General features: G+C 42.3%; 1 protein-coding gene across 1 annotated transcript in view; it reads left to right on the forward strand.

Annotated features, from left to right (window-relative positions):
• The window catches only part of MYT1 (myelin transcription factor 1), a 198,018-nt gene that overhangs the window by 157,089 nt on the left and 17,726 nt on the right, over nucleotides 1-23,203 (forward strand). Inside the window, 5 exon segments of the mRNA XM_042464901.1 lie at nucleotides 1,162-1,224; nucleotides 1,401-1,469; nucleotides 8,455-8,517; nucleotides 12,631-12,714; nucleotides 22,749-22,970. Of these exon segments, the coding sequence (XP_042320835.1) occupies nucleotides 1,162-1,224; nucleotides 1,401-1,469; nucleotides 8,455-8,517; nucleotides 12,631-12,714; nucleotides 22,749-22,970 (501 nt within the window).

Here is a 23,203-nt window from a genome sequence, read left to right on the forward strand (position 1 = left end):
ACCAACCTGCCTCTTAGGACACTTCCTTCCTCTGGCCCATGATCTGTTGTCACACAATAGGGCAAGTACCTGTAGAGTATCCCAGCTTTATCCATAAAAAAGGCAAGGAGCATCCCCTGTACAACAGATCGCAGCCATACGCTACTTTCACTGGGACTTTCACTGGCCATTAAACTATCTATAAAATTAAAACCATTTCAAATGTTTCCCTTAAGAAGACAAAAGGTAAAAGTCAGTAAAACAGTACGCTATTAATAAAAGCTCTTATAGTCAGTTACTAAAAGCCTGTTGGAATAGAAAACGTTTCATTTGTTGATGAAAAGAAAGCAAGCAAGGAAGGAGTCATCCTAGCCTTCCTAGAAAGGAAATTTCAATGCCAATGTTCCTTGGAACTAATTAATTCATTAGGGGTAATCATTTGCCACCTTTCAGTCCAATTCCCAGTGTGGTTTATGGAAAAAGCAAAAATAAAACAATTTAAAAATATAACAATAATAATAAAATATAAAAATCAACAAGGCAGCCGATCCCAAAAGCAACTTAAAAGTGGTCAGCAGACTTGTTTTTTAAAGAAAAGGGACAGAAAGCTTGGAAAAATGAATGACTCTGTTCCTGGAACCAAAAAGACAACTAAGCAGTGACAAGTGATTTTTTCTATGGAAAGCGTTCCAAAATTGGGGCACCATCACTGAGAAGACCCTTTCTCTGATAGTCACCCACCTTATCTCAGAACGTCCTTGACAGAAGATCCTAACACATTCCCTCACATACCCTGGTCATATGTCATAAAAATAATTTCAGACCCATTTTCTTTTTGTCAGAGAGCGGCATGCCCTCCTATCCCACCCAATTAAGAAGGTGGTTGAGTGTATTATGTGAAATATGTTGAGATTTATAAAAACACAATACTGTTGATCAGATGCCAAATTGCCTCACCTCAAGACCATGGGCTTCCAAGTCACTTAAAGAAGTGCACTGGACTTCTAGAAATCCCTGCAAGGTCTTTGGTAACTCCACACCCCACCCGCCAAGTTCTACAGAAGAAGACTTTTCTTCTCCTTTTTTATCTTTTTAAATTTTTTACATATGCATGAATCTTACTGATTTCTTTAAATTTTTTTTGCCACTCACGTTTTTTTCCCCATAATTATTTTTGTTCAGTTGCCCTACCCCAGGCTGTGATGGCAGCGGACACATCACGGGGAATTATGCTTCTCACCGCAGGTTAGTTGACATTACCTACCCTATTCTTTCAGGTTCTGACAGTCTCTTAAAAGATCTCTTTTTTTAAAAAAAAAGTGGATGCTTTGGTTCTATTCCCTCTTCCCCCCTTTCTTTTACCTCCCCTCCTTTTTTTTTTTTTTTTAGCTTACCCAAATATTCCATCTCTTCTTTTTCAGCCTTTCTGGTTGCCCTCTTGCTGACAAGAGCCTAAGAAATCTCATGGCTGCCCACTCTGCTGACCTCAAGTATGTTTGCGCTAAACTGGATCTCTCTTCGCCCTTTCTCTTTCTCTTTCCCTTTTGCTGCTGCTCTGGCTTTTTCCTCCTTTCCCTGCACTTTTCCTTTAGAAAAAAAAGAAGAAAAGCCACTCAGAAACCTGCCTGTGAGTTAGATTTATCTTGATGGGGCCAATAGATAACACTGTAGTGGGAGAGGATGCAACATGTTGAAGAACAGGGGAGGTCAGCTATGGAAAACTAGAGGGTTTCATTAACCTCTAGGACAGTCTTTCCCAAACTTTGGTTCTCCAGGTGTTTGGGACTTCAGCTCCCAGAAGCCCCAGCCAACTTGGCCAACAGTGATGAACTCTAGGAGCTGAAGTCCAAAACACCTGGAGGACCAAAGTTTGAGAACCACTGTTGAAAACTATTTCATTGTGAATTAAAAAATAATTGACTTTAATTTGCCTGTTCTGAAGGATGGTGGAATCTCCTTCCTTGGAGGTCTTTAAACAGAAGTTGGATGGTCAACCATGACTGCATGTTCCTGCGTGGCAGGATTGAATAGCCTTTGTGGTCCTTTCCAAGTCTATGATTCTATGATATTTGCACATGTGCCCTGAAACGCAGGCAGATTTTTATTGGCTATTGTGAAAATATGCTATCCCCTTTTCCCCCCCACTTCTTTCTTGATGACCTTCTAGAGATTGCAACATCACCAATCATTTCCTTGGGTAATCAAGCAACACCATTTTTGTTAGGTTGAGAACATACATCCCGTGTGAAGATGGCATTGTTTCTATGCATTTTGGTTAGCAATAAACGAATGACAGTGTAATCCTTCGCTACATATACAAAGCTTCTGTCCCCCCGAACCAAGTTAATTTCAATGCTGTCTCCCTGAATGTAGTTAATTGCACTTGAGTTGTATGTTAACTTGAAGTCTTAAAGGTAATTTAAGAGAGGGAGGGAATGAAGAAAGGAGAACCGATTCATTTTTCACTCAAGGGTCTAACTGGCTCCCATAAGAAGGCAAAACTGAACTTTTCTCAGTCCAGTTTTCATATCCATGCTAACAGGTTGCTTTAACTCTTGTTCTCAGAAGATTTACATGATTATTTTGGACTTATTTTCCATCTGTTATGATGCTGAAATTGCCTTTTTGTTCACCCTGGACAGAATATTCAAATGGCTGTGGCAATCATCCAGCTTTTTCCCGAACATACTGTAGATCTGTTTCATGTTCCATTGTTCTATTAAAAACCATCTGTATACATATTTGTCAGGGTATACTAAACAGGAATCTGGGGAGGTTTGATGTTGATTGAAGGACTTACACCTCTATAACATTCAGTCCAGACAAACAAGGGGGAAATAGCATGGATGGAGAATGGATCTAAAACATGCTCATGTGAACCCACAGATGAGAATTAACGGGAGAAATGATCAGGGGCACATAACAAAGAGGAGTATCAATGCTCGGACTGTTACAAGGAGGATGAACACTTTCTCCAGAAAACAGAAGAGTTGCAGTAAATATTTATCAAACTTAATACTAATCATTGTGGTATTTTTCAAAGAAGTAGCCATGATGGGGCATGTTTACATGGACCAAATGAAGTGATTTCTCCCTGTCCTAGCCACGACCTATCTTCATGACTCAGGGCCAAATCCCTGATTTAACTATAGACTTTCTTCACGTGAGGCCAGTTCCTCTTTGAATTTGGGCCATCCCTTCCTTAAACCACAAAAGTCTTACCTTTGGATCCAGATTTTCCAGGAAAAGATGGAGCACTCCAGAGCAACACTGGGCTGCCATCTACTGCGCCACCAAGTGCCACTGCTGCTAGCATGAGTCACTCCTCAGGTCACATCGAGGCACCCAGCCATATGATGGGTGCTAGGCACCTCATTTTCAACCTGAGAGAGAGTGACTCATGCCAGCAGCAATGGTGCCAGGGAGCACATCTGGATGCTTGTGTAGACAGCCACTTGGCATCACTTTGAAATTCAGAGATAATGAGGAAAATTTGGGCCAGCTCTGGAGCCGGAATAGTCCAGGAAAAACTTGGAGTACTCTGGCCAGTGTAGACATGCCCTTAGTCTCTTGCAGCATAAAAAGATGGAAGAAAGGAGGAGGGGGAAAAGAAACAGAAATGTGGCAGCACCTTTAAAACTAAGTGTTTTTTTTAATTTGTTCATGAGCACCACATTTTCAGATGCAGTACCTCAGAAGAAGTGTGTTTATATCCATGAAATCTCATGCAAAAATAAAAACCAGTTAGTCTTAAAGATTTCTGTGGGTTTTTTTTTTTTTTTACTCCCCTTTCCTTCCTTCTTAATCCTGTGTTTATTTGAAAGTAAGTACCATTCTATGGAAAGGCAATGACAAGCGTACTCTGATCAAATCTTGCTGAGAAAAACCTGTGATAGGATTACCATAATTCAGAAACGACTTGAAGGCACACTGCAACAAACAATCATTCTATGGGACATAGTTTCAAGCAATTCTGTTTGGAAATGCAGACTTCAGTATATACTTCTCTTCACAGGAAAAATAATGGATAATTCTAATTTATTGATTGATTAGATCTGGAAGTTAGAGAAAAGAGGTCCCTGCTTCTGAATAAACCCCCAAAAGATCCATTACACTTGCTCACTTCTTGATACATGGACACAAGCTGTGGCTTCAAAACCATGTTCAACATTTCCTTTGAACATTTCATTGAACACTACTACTCAGAATATGCAATATGCAGTGAATATGCAGTTAGCGCTTGGAAATGTTACCTTTGATTTCTAGTGCCCAGAATCCCCTAGCCAGCATGATACTGGGAGCTGGTTTCAAAACCGTTCCCAGAAATGGCCTCCCTGGAACACATTGGGAACACATTTAGAACGCCCGGCAGCGATGGCGGCGTTCCGCCGTGCGGTAAACTAGCATTCTGGTTCTCATCACGTTCCAGGCTCGTGCCCGTGAGAACGCATTGGGGAACGCTTTTACCCTAGTGCGGGTAATCTCTTATGTAACAGAAGCCACAATCAATGGGGTCTGTCTACCATCACTTGAGAAGGAGCTGGCTGCCATTCCCATCCACCACTCCTGTGAATAATGACAAGCAGAATTGGGGTTCCTATCATAATTCCCGCTTGTGCCAGAGATGGCTTGTGTAAGGTGTAGATGGGAACAATAGCAAACTGGAACAACAGGGTAATGACTGCCACTGATCAAACAGCTGCTTTCCAGTTAATAGAAATGGACAGACTTTCATGGTCCCTGTATAGCACCTAAACTACTACAAAGGGACCATAAATACCTAACAGTCACAAGTGCTTAACTCCAAGTTATGCATTCATAACTGTGATGATTATGATGATGATCATTTACTATATATTATATTGTTGTGCTATGGTTTCCAACTTATAGCGACCCTAAGGTAAACCTATCACAGGCTTTTCTGGGGCTGAGAGTGTGTGATTCACCCAAGGTCACCCAATGGGTTTCAATGCCTGAGTGGGAAATCGAACTCTATCCTCCCGGGCCATAGTCCAATGCACAAACCACTGCACCACACTGGCTCTCACTATATATTATACATTACATTTCATGTATAATTTAATGTTTATTACTGTAGAATGGGAAAGGTGAGGAAAATGAAGGAATTAAGCAGAAACTTGAGACTTCCTGATTTATTTTAGCATGAGCTTACATGGATATCAGTCCACTTCTTAAGATACACTTCACTTATTCTCAAAGATCAGACTCAGGGCCTTATCACACCGGGGGGGAGGGTGCAGCTCAGTTCCGACGCGACTGCACATCCAGCGATGCGAATTCATGCTAAAATATGATATATTATCTCACGTGATTGTTTTCTATGGGAGGTTCTTATGTGGCGTTTCCGCATTCAATCTTCACTGACTCCTCATTTTGGTGAATTCTGAAACAAACGAATTCACCAAAATTTGCTTCTAAACTCACTTCGATTTCACTTCGAATTGGTCTGGTGTGGAAGATCACACTGATGTCGCCCCTCTTGGCCCCCTACGTCCTGCTTCTTCATCCCCCTCCTTCTCCTTCACCCCATCTCGCCCCCTCCTTCACCCTGCCACCTATCCCATCATCTCCTGCCTGCTTCTGCACCCCGATCTGCCCCCCTCCTCACTGAGCATGTGCAAGGGTGCCGATTCAAATAGCTGAATCTGCACTGGTGTGGTAATACAATTTGCACTCACTCTGCTTCCCCCTCATTTCGGAAAGGCAACCAGGTAGGATAAAACATTGCATTTTAATGTGAATTCGAATTGTTGAATGCGCAGTCACGTCGGTACTGAGTTGCACTGCCCCCTGTGTGATAAGGGCCTCGGTTTCTTCCTTTTCCTTCCCTTTTCCTTTTTAAGTTGAAGCTAACACATAGTTTTGTAATTATTTTCTCCTCAAAGCATGCAATGAGTTATTTTAGCAATTTTCTTCCTGCTGCAAGAAAGCCACACAGTTTTCAAAGCCAATTCACAATTCAGGACTTGTGTGCAAAATATGAACATGTTTGTTTTGTGCAGAAAACAGTATTTTCTAGAAAGGAAACAGCCTTTTCTGTTTATTTCAGCACTGCAATATTATTTCCTACACAGAAAAGACTGTTTCATGTGCAGAAAAATTATTTTCTGAGCAAAATAACAACAAAGAAATTTTACTCAGAATAAGTCTCAGCCCAGGAAGATTATAATCACTCCAGGATCCTTCTTGCCAGGGTTTCTCAACACTCAAAAAAAGTGTTCTTCAACCATTTTTTCAAATATTTTTGGATATTTTTTCTGTCCCTATTAAGATTATTCCTTTGAACCTACTAATACAATGGACCCTTCGTATCACTGGGCTAGTGTGCCCACATATTGCCTTGGCCCATATGATTTAATGGTGATGTGTGCACACAGATGTGCTAACACCTCCATGTGCACATCACCATCACTGAATAATATGGATCACAACTGTCTGTATTTTTTGCCATCCATGGGGAGGGGCAGAACTGAACCACCATGGATGGGACGGGTCCACTATATTAATTGCTGCTGTTGCTTGTGATCACATTATTATTAACTTCCAGTCTCTAGTTATTTTTGTCTACAAGGCAGTCAACGAGATTCTACAACAGTGTTGAAGCGTAGAACAAATGGATAGTTTAAGAACCCAAGAACGCCAAGAACCTAACCCTGTCCTCAATCTAATATAGTATTAAACATGTTCCTGTTTCCCTAAATGCAGCTTGCCAAACGTGTGCCCTCCCGGATGGTGCCAAGAGTATGCCAGCTGTATAATACACCTCATCTAGGCTGCAATAACAAGTTTTTGAAACATTTGACAATAGTGTTGCCCGATTTCAAAACAGTAATAAAGGACTGTCAAAAAAATCATAGCATACAAGATTGACAGCCAGGAAATAGTTACTAATAAGTCTTTGTTTTACCTAAATGTCTAAAGTTTCAGTTAACTTAGCAATGGAGATTACCGCACTAGGGTAAAAGCGTTCCCCAATGCGTTCTCACGGGCGCAAGCCTGGAGCGTGATGAGAACCAGAACGCTAGTTTACCACACGGTGGAACGCCGCCGTCACCGCCAGGCGTTCCAAATGTGTTCCCAATGTGTTCCAGGGACGCCATTTCTGGGAACGGTTTTGAACTGTTGGGGAACGCTTTTACCCTAGTGCAGTAATCTCCAATATTTTTATCTGCAAAATTAACATAATGCCCACATTTATAAATTATATAATGCACACATATCTGTCATTATGAAGGGCCCATACCCCAAGAATATGGGGTGGTGGCATCTTGTTCAGTCTATGGAAAAGGTCAAACTTTCCAACCCTCAAATAGGGGACAGCACTTATAATATGGGACATCTGCCACTCCTATAAGGAACAATCTTCCTGGCCCTCAAATAAGGGACATTCCTTATGATAAAAGACACCTGACAACCCTACGTGGCACAAATGCAATAATGGTCTTGATGTATGAGCCTCAGTGGTGTGAGCCTGGCAAGCCCCAAGCAATCAGATCTGTCACTGTAAAGAGATCAGAGGTTGCGCTATCTAAGATAGCTGATCATGCAAAACATAGCCACTGTATTTATGGCGGCTCGACCTTTGGCATCTAACCACAAATCATAAGCAATACATCAGTAGTTCTATAGAAAGCATTATTATCAATGGAAAAGGTGACAATCTAACCTCTTTGGTGAGAGATTTCACCCTTGACATCAGCAACAATATTTATGGAAGAGAAGCAAAACACACAAATATGCAAGACTAATATCTCTGAGGAAACAAGAAATCTATATTAAAGCAACAAGGGAAAATGCAGCCAAATAGTTTACCAATGAAACAGTTCGCAAATTTTACTTCTCAAAACCAGATCCTGAGGAACAGAAGATCATCAGTACCTGTCATTTCTGGAGAGGAAGGCAGATGATTGAAGCATTGTCACTAATGTCAGGTTCTGCTGGTGGTTTTCTTTGAGAAGTGTCTTGTTATCCAAGGCCCATATTTTATATAGCTGAATAAGGCTGTTTACTTATATTCAAGTCTGAAACAGTGAGTGTGTGGAAATTGTTCGTTCCAGTCATTTTTTGTTCTCATTTTCATCACATTTCCCATCTCCATTCTGTGGTGATGGGAATAGGAATGTGTGTTTCTTGTTTTTCCTCTGTGGTACTGGTTTATTAGCTGGTTATTCAGGATGGTGTCCAAAAATCCATATGAAGTCTGAAACATCTTCAGTGACAAATTATTGATGTTACTTGAAGGAAAAAAATGGGTTGCCAAACATCTATAGTGTAATAATTGCCTGTTAAGTCACAGAATGATTTATATTTACTTGGCTGTGGAACTGGAAGGCAAGCCATGGCGTAGCCATTTTGGCATTATGATATTCATTGCTAAAAGAAAATGATCTGAATGTTGAAAACCAATTTCCAACTGCAATCCTTATTATTTTTCTTTCTTTTGTCATCACTCAGGTGCCCAACTCCCGGCTGTGATGGCTCCGGTCACATAACAGGAAATTATGCATCACACAGGAGGTAAGTTGGATGTGTGTATGGAGAAATTAATGAAAACTGGGAGCTCCTTCATATTGGCCAAATATGCTGATGGTGTTTTATGTGGTGCTCATGTGAGAGAATGCGGAAAGGCAGGGGATGGCATCTTGGGCTGGATTTCCCATCCCTTGTTGCAAGCAACAACTGAGGAGTGCAAAAAATGTAAATTTTCAGGGTTTTGGGATAACCAGGCGATTGTGAGGCCAAGGCAGAGTGAACGCAGGTCAAAGAGCAGAGAGAAGGAAAAATGGCTTGAAAAACTGCAATAAGCTGTATGAATATTTTAAAAAATTATTTCCCTTCACCTCCAAAATTTTCTTCCCTCGCTTGCAGCCTGAGAATGGTCACATATTTCTTAAAGTGTTATGATCCTTACATGTTTCCATGTTTCCATGATGTTGCCTCAGTTTCTGAGTTTGCCTTAGAACTGCTGGTTTGGTGATGTTGGTGGTCTTTCCTAGACAGAAGGAAAAGGAGGTGAAGAAGTGCTTATTTTTGATTAACCCATAGCCTTTTGCAGCCTTATGCAGTACGTGTCTACTCAGAAGCAAGCCCCATTGCCCTCAATGGAACTTACTCCATTCTGCACTTTATCCCTTTTGCCAGATTTGGGAAAGTGAACAAATGAGCAGTTTATAGAGGGAAATTGTTCCTTCCACCTGATGGCTCCCATGGGGTGGAGGGCTGCATCCATGGACCAAAAAATGTGGCATTTTATGGCCAACATTGTGGCCAGCTGGATGATGTGGGGTTGGACTTTGCTAATATGGCAGACATCCCCAGTATGGAAGGGGAGCAAAAAGTGCAAGATGCTGAAACACACCCCAAAAGAAGCAGCTGGAACAGAGAATACGTCAGTATTAAAAATGCTAACAATAGGGTGCTGTTGATGCCTGTAGACCACAGGAGTTAAAAGCAAGAGGAGACAGAGTTCCACATGCTGACTAATGGTCATGTATTTTATTTCTTTTTGTTTTTAAAAAGCCCAATCTGTTATTTAAAATGATAAGAAATAAAATGAGTGACTCTCTACCAGCATGTGGACATCTGTCCCCTCTTTTGCTTTTGCTTGTTATAAGTGCTTATCAGTTATCGCCTTTGGACCACAAGAGATGGCCAAAGCACTCAACCCCATCCTCAAAATAGGTTTAATGCCTTGTTAAGGCCCTTTACAGGTAAATCTGCAGATAAAACCCTTTAAAACCCAGAGCAGATTCACTATCCCATGACCTGAAAAGCACCAGCTACACCTTACACAATTACTGCTGATCTCAACTCCAGGTTTGTGCAGTGTCTTTCATATTACTGCCAAAGCCCATGATTTCAGTATGAACATCTACAGGGGTAAGTGCTGGCCTCCACCCTGACAGGCATCCTTCAGTGGTGCAACTGTGATTGCACAGAGTTCCTTTACCAGGGAAACCTGTGCATGTGAAGAACTGTGCATGCATAGGCCTTCCCATTGCAGATGCCCACCCCAAAAATGTGAACATCAAGATGAAATGGGAGGGGAGCCATTAGGGAGATGCCAGTCATGCAACCCCACCATCAGCAGCTGGGTGAGGGCATCTTCATGCACATAATGCATGACAGTCCTTTCTAGGGAACTATCATTTGTGGTGATGCTGGGGATAAGAAATCAGTCTGAATGGGGGCAGAGTAGTTAGTGATAAGTAATTACCTATGTCTCATTAGAAGCCAAGGTGACTCCACCAATAGAAGCCACAGTCCACAGTTTTCAAGGCCTGAGCAGAGCTGTTAATAACAGCATCTCTTGGAGGTCTCACATTGATAGGTTTGCTACCAGCCAAAGTTAGCTTGATAGCAGATAACAACAACTACCTATGGCACTACTATTCAAAGTGATGTTCTGTGAACCAGTGCCAGACTGTGAGCCATGGGCTGCTGGTCCATGGCAAGATTCTAGAAGTGAGATAGTTTTAGCCAGTGAGCACAAATATGGTACTAGTCCCTGGCACATTGTGGATAAAGTCTACTGACTCCTATATCTATAGCTTAAGAAGCACTGACCTAGGAAATCTATCCAAAATCAGCTTTATCCATATATGCAACTGTAGCTTTGGCTGACAAGAATCAGAAAGTACATTACCAGTACCATGTTCAACTCCAACAAAACTGTTAGCATTGTATTAGTTTTGCATTTATTTCTCCCACACTACCTTGGATCCTTGACAGAGAGCAGGCTATGTATTAAAATAGATGCATATACTATATGTTTGTTCTGTAAGTCATCATTTCAATTCCACGGATATATTTGCTCATAGCACAATCGACAAATTTGCAGAGTGGTCCTAAATTAGAAACAACAGAGCCTTACTTTCATCTCTTTAATCTGATTTTTTTTAAAATACCTTTCCCAGAATCAGATTGGAAGCTCTTTCTTCAGCAAAATAAAAGACAAAGCGGTCAGATTTTAGCTGACACATAATTCCTGTTAATAACACTGCCTATTTATGACTTCTATTATCTTTTGTGAACATTAATGGGGACCTCACCATCTCCCATTTGAACAGTTCCATTAACAGCTGCTGTCTGCTAGCAAATACTTTCTTATCTAGACACTATTAATTGCAAAGTATCTCCCCTTCAAAGTGAGCAGCTCCTTTTCTTTTCCTTCTTAATTTTCACCACCATGTATCCCCTTGTGAGGTGTGGGAAACAGAATTATCAAGATCAAAGTATAGGCAGAAGAAATCAAAGGAAGAAATTGTTCCTTTTTGCTGGGATATTCAGTGGAGGTGAGGGAGATGTTTTGCAAAAAGGTGGTGATATGCAGAAGAGAAGCCTGCAAAGGTTCAATTATCAGCTCTGCCATAGGCTTTAACAAAGCACAGGCCCTCTTTGAATGTCACAATATATAAGAGCTCCAGGATTCCTTGAATTTCAAATTTACCACAATGTTGTCATACAGTCTATCCAATTGCTCCCGAGGGACAGTGGCTAAACATACAACAGTGGTGTATGACTATCCTTTATTATCTCAATTTCACAATCTGCCAAGTGTTACCCACTGGAGTTTTGAACTATCAGTGATGATTCAGTCTGAATCCAGGAATCAGTGATGTATGATCAGATAATGTGGCCTATTCCAAATAATGTCATTTTTTTTGTAGCTGTGTTTTGTAGTGTAATGATAATGGCCTAACAGAGGATTTTGCAACTGTTACTGTGATAGTCTTGCATGAAGAAATCAGAACCCTAAAAGAAAAAATACAAAGCATGTTTATACTTAGCCAGTTTGAAGGAAGTTTAACAAAGCAAGAGTGGAACAAGGGAATTTTATTTATCTTTATTTTATTTATAGTATGCATTTGTCCCAAAATAGGACTTAGAGCAATGCAACAAAAATATTTAAGACTTCAGGATGTTTCCATTGGTCTCATTCTGGTTTCACATACTATGTGCATATGTTCTGATCATTCCAAGGAGATTTAAATCTCAATACATGCCTCATTCTCCATCCTGGCCTGAATCAAGGCTACAAGAGCAAGAATGCATGTAGGAGTAGGTATACAGTACTAATAGCACTGCAATGCTGAAAAGAAAGAAAAATTGGCAAAATTCAGTAATCGATTTAATGTAGGAAGAACAGAGAGAATCAAAATTTTGGTAGTGGTACATGTCTCAGGGACATGATGGAAATAAGCAGGAGAGGAGATCTTACATGGAAGGACTGTGAGCAATAACTTTAATATTGTCATCCTGAGACTTCTGTACATCACACTTTCACTATTGATGGTTGGCATTCACATTTGACTGTAGGAAATTCTTTGCATGAAGTCCAGAACATTAAAGATGAATGAATAGATAAGTTTAATAGAATTGCATTTTCCCTCCCCTCACTCTCCGCTTCATTATCCAACTTTAGTTTATCTTGCATGCTTTATCTAATTCAGAATATTTGCATTTAGGACAGAGCATCTTGCCTTTTCCTTTTGTGTGCCCATGAGACAGGACAAGTCATTAATCAAAATCAAAGAGGGAAAGGTGACTGTGGTCTGAAACCAAGCGATGTGCTGCCAGGTAGCTGCAAAGATGATGATGGTCTTTTTTCCTCTCTTTTGAAAAACGTAGTCTATCAGGCTGTCCTCGTGCCAAGAAAAGTGGAATCAAGATTACCCCCACAAAGGATGACAAAGAGGACCCAGAACTGATGAAGTAAGTGAACAGAGCTTCTCTGAGCAAGTCTCTGAAACTGTTTTATTGTGAATGTCTAACACAAAACTTGGATATCAAGAAACAAAGACAGTTTAATATACATACACAGGACCCTCAGAACTCTTTTAAGGTGTATGTTGGGGTCAACCTTGGCATGCAGGCAGGCCATTATTATTTTTGACCACTTGCTGATATGTTTTTGGAAACCCCACCATGCAATCAACAAGGAGGAGATCACTCTAACTCCTCCTTATAGATTGCATGGGTGTCCGATTCTAACATAAGCAGTGGTGCCAGCTAGGTTTTTGCAGTTAGCTGCTTCGCCAATGCAGCTGCAGTCATGGTGGCCTGTTTTCAGAGCTGCCACCTCTGTCTCCTCATGAGCAAGACCTACATAGAAAGACTGCTCAGTATGCCACCATTCTGTTGAGATCAGAAACAGGTGCCCAGACTCCAAGTTAATTACATGTTTGATGTGTTGGCAGCCATGATCGTTTGTCCCCTTCCCTGCCTAAAAGTGCAGGGCTGCTCTGTGAATATGTACACAGCAGCCTCACATTTCAGTAGGAGAAGGAGCAGTGACCACGCTGTGTGCACTTTCACACAATAGTTAGCTTTGAGAGATGGTTGGCTGCCACAAATGCTCATTCCCACCCTTCCTCCTGGAAGGTGGTATTTGACAGTACTGAAGGCAGATCACAGGGCCATGGATAGCCAAAGCTCTATCATGGGGAAAGTGTGATAAGAAATTATGCCAAACCAGTATGCTTCTGTTCTTAAACTGGTACGATTGTGTCAGAACAGCAGGCTGGTGTGATAAAGTCCCAACACATCTATAATAACTGTACCCCCTAACTGTTCAGGAGGATTATTTACTACACATCAACACTTTTTGGCAAAATTGGTCTGTGATTTCTCATTGGATTTATTTATTTATTTATTGGCCTGATAAGTCAGTATATTGCTGGCACAAATATTGGGATATTGACATGATTAGCTCATAGAGATCTAACTAGAGACAGGAGCTGGGCAACTGCAATGACAACAGCTTGCACCTATTTATTGGTGTGCTTAACTAGAGAGAGACATCATGATATAGTGGTCTGGAAGTTGGAGTAAAACTCTGGGGTTGTAGTTGTTATGTGTCTTCAAGTCGTTTCCAACTTATGGCAACCCCAAGGTGACCCTATCATGGGGTTTTCTTAGCAAGATTTGTTCACAACAGGTTTTGACATTGATTTCCCCTGAGGCTGAGAGCATGTGATTTGCCCAAGGTCACCCAATGCGTTCCTGTGGCTGAGCCAGGAATTGGACCCTGGGCTCCAGAGTTGTAGTGCAATGCTCAAACCACTATGGCTCCCTTAAACATTCAATTCCCTGCTCAGCCATGAAAAGCCACTAGGTGACCTTGTGCAAATTACACTCTCTCAGCCTCAGAGGAAGAAAGTGGTGACCCCACTTTCAACAAATCTTGCCAAGAAAAACCTAGCAGAAGCACCTTTCTAGCAAGCTCACTTCTGGTGAAGTTACAACAGGGAACCTAACCATATGATCGGAGTGCAGCAACCCTCTCCTCATTGATCACATTTTTTTTTTTTTTGCAACATGTGGTTGGGCACAGAGCTGGTGACAAGTGGCACTGCCTCTTTTTTTAAATATACCAGTGGTTGCCACCCAACCAAATCCAGCCCACCCCAGATGTGAATGCTTTCAAAAAGCCAAGGTTATCCTGAGGTTTTGTGGAACCTCCAGAGTATAGAACATGGCTCAACAGTGTGATACGGCAGCTAACAAGGCCAATGAGATTTTAGGCTGCATCAATAGAAATACAGTGCACCCTTGGCTTATGCTGGGGATCCGTTCCGGACACACACACCCCCGCGTAAGCCAAATATCGCGTATGCTCAAGCCCCATTCAAGTGAATGGGGTTCGTGCACGCGGTGGCGCACTGTCATGGTGGTGCAGGAGTATGGTGGCGTGCACGCACCACAGGTGTGCACCCCATTAATTCGAATGGGACGCGCTGCCCCTTGCACCCTGTGTGCTCCCGCACAGCTCTACGTGGCTTTGCGCGTAAGCTCAAAGCCACATATAGTGTACCCACGTATAACGCGAGCGCACTGTATAGTGTCTAGATCAAGGGTAGTAATAGTGCCACTCTATTCTGCTCTGGTCAGGCCGCATCTGGAATATTGTGTCCAGTTCTGGGTGCCACAATTTAAGAAGGATGTGGAGAAACTGGAGCATGTCCAAAGGAGGGCAACTAAAATGGTGAAGGGTATGGAAACCATGCCCTATGAGGAATGACTTAATGAGCTGAGGATGTTTAGCCTGGAGAAGAGAAAGTTAAGAGGTGATATGATAGCCCTGTTTAAATACTTGAAGGGATGTCATATTGAGGAGGGAGCTAGTTTATTTTCTGCTGCTCCAGAGACTAGGACCCAGAGCAATGGATGTAAGCTACAGAAAAAGAGATTCCACCTCAACATTAGGAGGAACTTCCTGACAGTAAGGGTAGTTCAAAAGTGGAACACACTCCCTCGGAGTGTAGTGGAGTCTCCTTCTTTAGAGGTCTTTAAACAGAGGCTGGATGGCCATTTGTCGGGGATGCTTTGATTGAGATTTCCTGCATGGCAGAGTGTGGGACTGGATGGCCCTGTGGTCTCTTCCAACTCTCTTATTCTATGAATTTTATTTAATTGGATGAAAGAAGTGGTTTTGCTATGGAACTGGCTGTACTACCTGGACTGACCACACCAGGTTCAAGGGGAGTATAGGTTTTTTTCCCTTGAATAGGAGCTAGCGTGGCGTAGTGGTTGGGGTGTTGGATTATGACTCTGGAAACCAGATTTCGATTCTCCACTTGGCCATGAAACCCATTGGGTGACCTTGGGCAAGTCACACACTCTCAGCCACAGAGGATAGCAATGGCACACCCCTCTGAAGAAACTTGTCAAAAAAGTCCCGTGATAGTCCCTTAGAGTTGCCATAAGTCGGAAATGACTTGAAGGCACATAGCAACAACAAAGATGCACTCTCAGCCAAGAAATTCACAGCTGCTCTGGGTTTATGAGACAAGAGCAGAGGAATTAATGACTGGGATCTTGGAAGTTTCTCATTCAAAGGATCCCAGTAAGTCAAAAGCAACTTGATGGCAAATAACAACAGCAACAACACCTCTCCTGTTTCTAGGAAACCATCCATGCTGTTGGTTCATTCACCCTTTTATAAAACTAATGTTGACTGGGTGGCAGGGTAGAATTCCCTGTGTCTTTGTTTGTCTGTCAGCAAAAAGAGAGCTTTTTATTCATGCAAACATTCGACTACTGAGCTCACTGAGGAACAAGCTTTCAACTGGATGAATACCTTTTATTTTTCGTTTAGTGTACTTCTAATCTGTGTTTTAAATGTTGCACGCTTTTATCTATTTTCTTTTTAATTGTGTTTGTACTATTTATTCAAAGAGATCCTGGATCCCATTTGTGGAAAATAAACCAAATAAATGCAAACAAACCAACAAAACACTGGCTATGAAGGCATTACCCTCCAACTGTCCAAATTTAGCAGTCCCTGCTAGTCCCCTGTCGTCCCTCTTTTTCAGCTGCTTTCAAAATGTCCCAGATTCTCTCTTCTTCTCCCACTTTCCCCTTTTGTCCTCTACTTACTTCATTTGCTCCAAAATGAGTTCAAAGTGCAATCGTAGTTTGCATCCAATTAGTAATTTTTGCTATCTTGACCCCACTCTGCCATATGTGTGCCAGTTTTCATCTGTGAAATATTGGAGGGTATGTGAAGTCTGGTTGGCAATAGAAAAGACTCAACTCAGTGGACACTGGGCCAAAGTCACAATGGAGTGAGGATTTCCAAACAGAGAATATTGTGGTTTATATTCCAAATCCCTCAATTCTGATTTTCTATGCGCTGTCATATCATGCTAATGCAGCCTCCATGTGTGAATGACCTATAAACCATTCTCAGGCTGACCCTCACAGTTTCCTCAGTGATTCTCTAACCATGCCCTTCTTCTCCAAAACCCTGTAGCAATATCATACCCCGCAAATTTCAATTGCTTTTAACATGTCCCAGTTTTTCAACTGCTTTTAACATGTCCCAGTTTCTTTTCTCCTCCTCCAATTTTCCTCATTTGTCCTCAGATGACTTCCATTGTTTATAATCAGTGGGAAGAGAGGAGGGGAGGCAGAATCTTACCCTTCCCAGTAGAATCAGGCAAAGGCAAATTGCTGCAGTCTCTCCTAATATGTGTGTTCTTTGTCATTAATATTTTTTGCCATCTTGACCACACTGTGAAGTTATATGGCCACATGTGTCCTGGTTTTCACTTGCAAAATGTTGGAAGGTATACAGTATACAAAAACCAGCATGGTATAGTGGTTGAAGCATAAGACTAGAACTCTTGGAGACTGGGATTTGGTTCCATGCTCAGCCATGGAAACCCAGGGGGTGAGCTTGGATGAGTCACACACTCTCAGCCTCAGAAAACCCTGTGATAAATCGGCCTTAGGGAATTTATACAGCAGAAATTACTTGAAGGCACACAACAACAATATACAGTGCGTCCACATTACACGCGGGCGTGCCATACTTGGCTTCCAGCATATGCTGGAAGCCTGCACCAGAAGCCTTGGCACACCTGGAAGAAGTAATGGTGCACGTGCCTGCGGTGCACACCCCACAGCACACCACATGCATGAGGGGCTTGAGCATACGCATTTTTTTCCTTTATGCAGGGGGATCCGGAACGGATCCCCCACATAAAGAAAGGGTGCACTGTAATATACAACAGATTGGCCTTCCATACCCTAGGAAGAGGTGGTATTTTGGATCATTGGAGAAGAATAAATTAGGTGATAAACTATGATTTTTTGATATTTGGGCTTTAGATATTGTGCAGGTACTTCCAGCTCTGACCATTTTTTGTACTTTGCTTTTTCCCCTGTCCTTGGATTTTCTCTTGTTGTTTTATGAGCAAAGAAAACAGCATGGGAAGAATGTGCAAGGTTTTGCACACTTATACGTCTGCTGTAAACCATGATTCTGTAAGTGATCCAAAGGTCTTTGTAAGAACCAGATGACGTTGAGAGCCATCTGTTCTGCCTTTTATCCCCAGGAAGGAGAGCATTTGTATTCAATGAGCCGTGTCACAATTAGCAGGAGTAAGCAGAGTTTATTAAAGATTGACTAAACCCAATTTTCCAAACTACCAAAGGAAAAACAACAACAAAGAAACCTTCCCTTTTTGAGTATTGTACTTTAAATAACACGGGCAGGTGGAACCATGCATAATCCATAAGGCTATTCGACTATCTAAAGGCACTGTGAGGTGGGGGAAGGAATGGAAATGGATCACACTGCCAACGTTAAGTGCTATGTTGCGCAGTTTATAGCCCATCAATGCAACTAACATGGCAGCATTGACTTCCTCTCTGTTTGGTTTCCGGAGAATTACAGCAGAATCGATGCAGCCTGTAAACATGTCCACGTGTTACTTAGGCTTGGCGGTTCTTGATTTAAAACAGTCCTTCTCACCCAGCAGGTGGGCCCAGACAGAACCTAGCAGGTAAAAGATCAATAAAGCTAAACCATAGGCAGCCTGGTGGGCCAAAAAAGAGTGCAACCAGTTAAACCCTACAAACCCATTTAAATAAAAAGGCATTTGCTTGCTGAGAGAAGGAATGCAGAGCTGGGTCAGCTTAGCCACCTGCAGGAGGAAATCCACAGGCTGGGAGCAGCCACTGATAGGACTCGCATGTGTGTCCTCCCCAGGCAGCCTTGAGACAGGGTCGATAAAGAGAAAGCCCTGCTTCCCAGATATTTTTCAGAGCATTTTTGAAACTGGTGCTGGAGGAGAGTTCTGTGAATACCATGGACTGCCGAAAAGACAAATAAATGAGTCCAAGAGCAAACCAGAGAGCCATTGTGGCATAGTGGTTTGAATGTTGGACTATGACTCTGGAGACCAAGGTTGGATTTCCAGTTCAGCGATGAAACCTGCTGGGTGACCTTGGGCAAGTCACACTTTCTCAGCCTCAGGGAATGGCCATGGCGAACCTCTTCCAAACAAATCTTGCCAAGAAAACTGTGGGGTGCAATTTTAGTTTCCCAGGGTGTTAACCCTTTTAAAAGGAAACAAAAATATACAGGTATGAAGGTTAAACATGTTAGGGTTTAACTTACATCAGCAGAACAGCAAAAGTGTAGGTCAGACTATTGTTTTAAATCTTAAAGCCTTGCTCATTTGTACTTTAAAATACAAATAATAATAGCTTTAATAAATAAATACATAACAAACTAAATCCTATCCTAACTGGTGATAGTTATATTATATATCTTGCCATCTTTAATATAGCAAGAAGAAATTACAACCACGCTTATTGACTGCTGGCTGCAGATACCAGGAATTTAGAATTTTGAGAGAGAGCTGTTAAACTGCCTCCAAGATTGAGTGACAGGAGCCAGATGATAGAATGAGAGAGGGAGCCTTTATCTATATAATTAGGGACAGGCAAATGCAATGCATAATTCTTCCATCAAAAACCCCATGGCAGGTTCACCTTAGGGTTGCCATAAGTCAGAGAGAAAAAACAGAGTGAATCAAGCCTGAACTCTCCATAGAAGCCAAGGTGACTAAGCTGAGATTGTCATAATTTGGCTATATCATGAGAAGACATGACTCACTAGAAAAAAACAGTCGTGCTTGGCAATGTAAAAGAGAGTAGGGAATTAAGAAGACCACATTACAGGTGGAGAGACTCAGTCAAGGATGTCCTTGTTGGTGGCAGTGGCATCCCTTGCATTGGTGTCACCCGGTACAAGTGCCTGGAAGAGAATTGCAGTGGGGGTAGCCTGGCCTGGCCTTCACTTGCCTGCCCCTGTCCACTCATCTCATTCATTTCCCCCACTCCCTGGCTGCCCACTACCCATTCAGATGCCCACCAAGGGTTGCCAGGAGCCAAGCAGGCAAACGGGCAAGTGAGGCAGTGAGAGGGACAAAAGGGGCATATGCTGTCCCTCTATCTCTGGTGCCTTGGGTCCCTCCTTCTACAGAGCCATGACACCAGCAGGAGGGGTGGGAGGAAGTTCAACTGGGTGTCACCTCTCTTTGGAGGTGTCACCTGGTGTGGTCCATACCCCAACACCCTCTATTGACACCACTGTCTGGTGATGGTGATTGTCTTGAAGCCATCTCTGATTTCCAGTGATCCTAAGGTGAACCCATCACAGGGTTTTCTTGGCAGGATTTGTTCAGAGGAGGTTTTGCCATTGCCTTCCTCTGAGGCCGAGAGAGTGGGACTTGCCTAGGGTCACCCACTGGTTTTCCATGACTGAACAAATCTTGCCAAAAAAACCCTGTGAGAGGCTCCCCTTAGGGTCACTGTAAGTCAGAAACAACTTGTAGGCACACAATAACCACAACAACAATGCACATATAGAGTACAAACATGTTTTCAATGCTCCTTGTGTAGGCTATCCAGCTGAAAGAAATAAGCAGCTCTCTGAACCAATGAGCATAGAAACGGTAAAGCAAGACAAGCTTTTCCTTCCATTGCCAAACTCTTCTAGTGTTTGGGAAGGGAGTGTTTTGTCTTCTCTAACAAGGTATGCCTCTCGTGAAGGTCCCTGCAGGTTTGCATTAAAGAGGCTCCATAGTAATTCCATGGCTCCATCTGCGTGGCAGACGATGACTTGGCTCCGATCCCAAGATGTGAATGCTGCCACTGAGAAGAAACCTTTTTGCTCTTTCCTCACATCATTTACCACACTGCTTACACAGAAGGGCATGCGCCCTGCTGCCAACCAAGGCACTATTGCACCAGAAATAATAGACAAGCATCTCCCCCAGCCTCCTTCCTTCCCGCTTCAAAAGGTGAAGACAATTGAGGAGGGTGGTTATTCCGTGGGCCAGCCATTACTACCACTTCAATTAAACAGCAATAATACATTTTAAAAACATGTTCAGACACACACTCACTCACACCCCACTTCCCAAGCCAGCTGTTTGCTACAATAAGGCTCTGGTTTATTTTTTACCATAAAAGTGTAATGAAAGTTAAATTAACAGCGTAAAATATGTAACGGCCAGGCCATAAACGCCACATGCTAATCGTTGCCTTTCCCCCCTTTCCTCTCCCCCAGTCTTTCTCGCCTTTTCTCTTGAGGTTTCAGTAATTTGCTTGCGATCATATAAACAGCAACGCTGTTATGAATTTAGTGAGCATCCTGCTGGCAGTGGTACAATAAGTGAATTGTGCCGCATTTGCAGATGATTAAAAACAGGATCAGCGTTTTTTCAAATTATCTCTGAGGGGGGAAGGAAATAATGGCGGTGCAACTCTAGACTGTCAGCTCTTCCTTTTTTTATGGAAGAAAAATAAAAATAATGGTAACAATGAAATGTAGAATGTGAATTTCAAGCAGAGGCAGGCACTTGTTTTGACAGTTGTCTTTGACATTCCTAATTGCTGCCTCGCTTTAACAGTTGGCTCCATGGTTGACTTTCATTCCTCTATTTTTTTACAGCTTTGAGCAGTAACAAACTTTTAGATGTGTCTATAACTGACATAAATATTTAAACAAAAGCAAACAACGGCAGGAAAAATTAAGCGCCAAGGTGTCGCTGAGGTCATAGTCTCAAAGTTTGGATCCAAATCTCAGGGTCTGAGCTCTCTTCTCCAGTTCTCAGGGTGAGGAAAGAATTTAAGGGCAAGAGTACTGACTTGAAAAATATGCGTGTGTGTATTTTCCCTTTCACTTAGGTCTAATCTGCACTGTGGAAATAGGAGACTATCACAGGGAGGAAAATCAGGGGATTAAAAAGGCATTTTCCTGGAAAGTCGCACGATCGTGGCGAAGATTTTCACACACATCGCGATCTGAGAGGACTTATCACGGGAAGAACCAGGAATGCTCCAGCAACAGACCATTCACAGGGAAATCCCATGAATGGTTTGTTACTAGAGCATTCCTGGTTCTTCCTGGGATAATTCCTCTTAGATCGCAATGTTGTCTGAAAATCTTTGCAGCGATCGCACAACTTTCCCGAGAAAATGCCTTTTTAATCCCCTGATTTTCCCCCTGTGGTAGTCTCAATAGTGTAGTTTGACACTGTTTTAACTGCCATGGCTCCATGCTATTAAATTCTGGGTTTTTGTGAGATATTCGGCCTTCTCTATCATAGAGCTCTGGTGCCACAACAAACTACAAATCCCAGGATTCCATATCATGGAGCTATGACAGTTAAAGCAGTGTGAGATTATATTATTTCACCAGTGCAGATTAGACCTTAGATTTGGTTATTTTTATTTGTATGGTATACAGTCAGCCCTCTGTATCCATGGATTTTTTTATCCCCGGATTCAACCATCCATCGCTTGAAAATATTCAATAGATAGATAGATAGATAGATTCCAAAAAGCAAGCCTTGATGTTGTTATTTTGTGTAAGGGACACCATTTCATTATGCCATTGTATTTAATGGTTCTTCAGCATCCAGGGATTTTGGTATCCATGAGGGGTCCTAGAACCAAACCCCAGCAGATACCAAGGGTCCAATTCTGGTTGATACTTAATGCATCATACTTAATGCTGTCACCATAGACTGCCCTTTGTAACTATCATTTGTAATGTCACCAACTCCTGCCCCTGTCAAATCACAAGGGATCATCCCTGGCTCTCAGGTTCTGACCGTGCAATCTCAGGGCCTGAGATAGTCCTGAGCTGGCAATCCTGGAAGGTGTATATCAAATTTCCCCCGCTTGCATGCCATTTCAGTCAATCCTGGGGTTACCAGGTGAAATAAGGGGCAGGGCTCTGTCCTTTAATGGTGATGGAAAAGAGGGAATTCAAGCAAATGTTACTCACCACACAAGCAACACTAGCTAAAATGTCAGTGTATCAATCACTTTCTGGCAAATCGTCTCATCATGGTTGAATTAACCAGCTGCATTCCCTTGGAAGATAAGGACTTCTGACTTTCCACTCTTATGTTTCTTTGTATTCCCCCCCCCCCCCCCAGGTGCCCTGTTCCTGGTTGTGTCGGGCTTGGACACATCAGTGGTAAATATGCCTCCCATCGCAGTGCCTCGGGATGCCCCCTTGCAGCCCGGAGGCAGAAAGAAGGGTCTCTCAATGGCTCGTCCTTTTCGTGGAAGTCACTCAAGAATGAGGGTCCAACCTGTCCAACCCCAGGTTGTGATGGCTCAGGTCATGCAAATGGAAGCTTCCTCACCCATAGAAGGTAAGCATTATGCATGCCATCTTATGTCAAAGGCAGTAGTGAGATCACGATTGAAACCTCTCTTGATATTTTCTCAAAAACTTTGAGTTTCTGGCAACAAACTAGATATTCTAGAGCTTCTGGAACACTACTTTGATCTGTGTAACAGGATTTAAAAAGAAGGGAAAGGAGGAATATGTCATGTTGCTTGGTGCCACATGGCCTGATGATTCTGTGAGATGTTTAACCCTTGG

The sequence above is a fragment of the Sceloporus undulatus genome, chromosome 4 (assembly GCF_019175285.1).
Source record: "Sceloporus undulatus isolate JIND9_A2432 ecotype Alabama chromosome 4, SceUnd_v1.1, whole genome shotgun sequence".
Lineage (NCBI taxonomy): Eukaryota > Metazoa > Chordata > Lepidosauria > Squamata > Phrynosomatidae > Sceloporus > Sceloporus undulatus.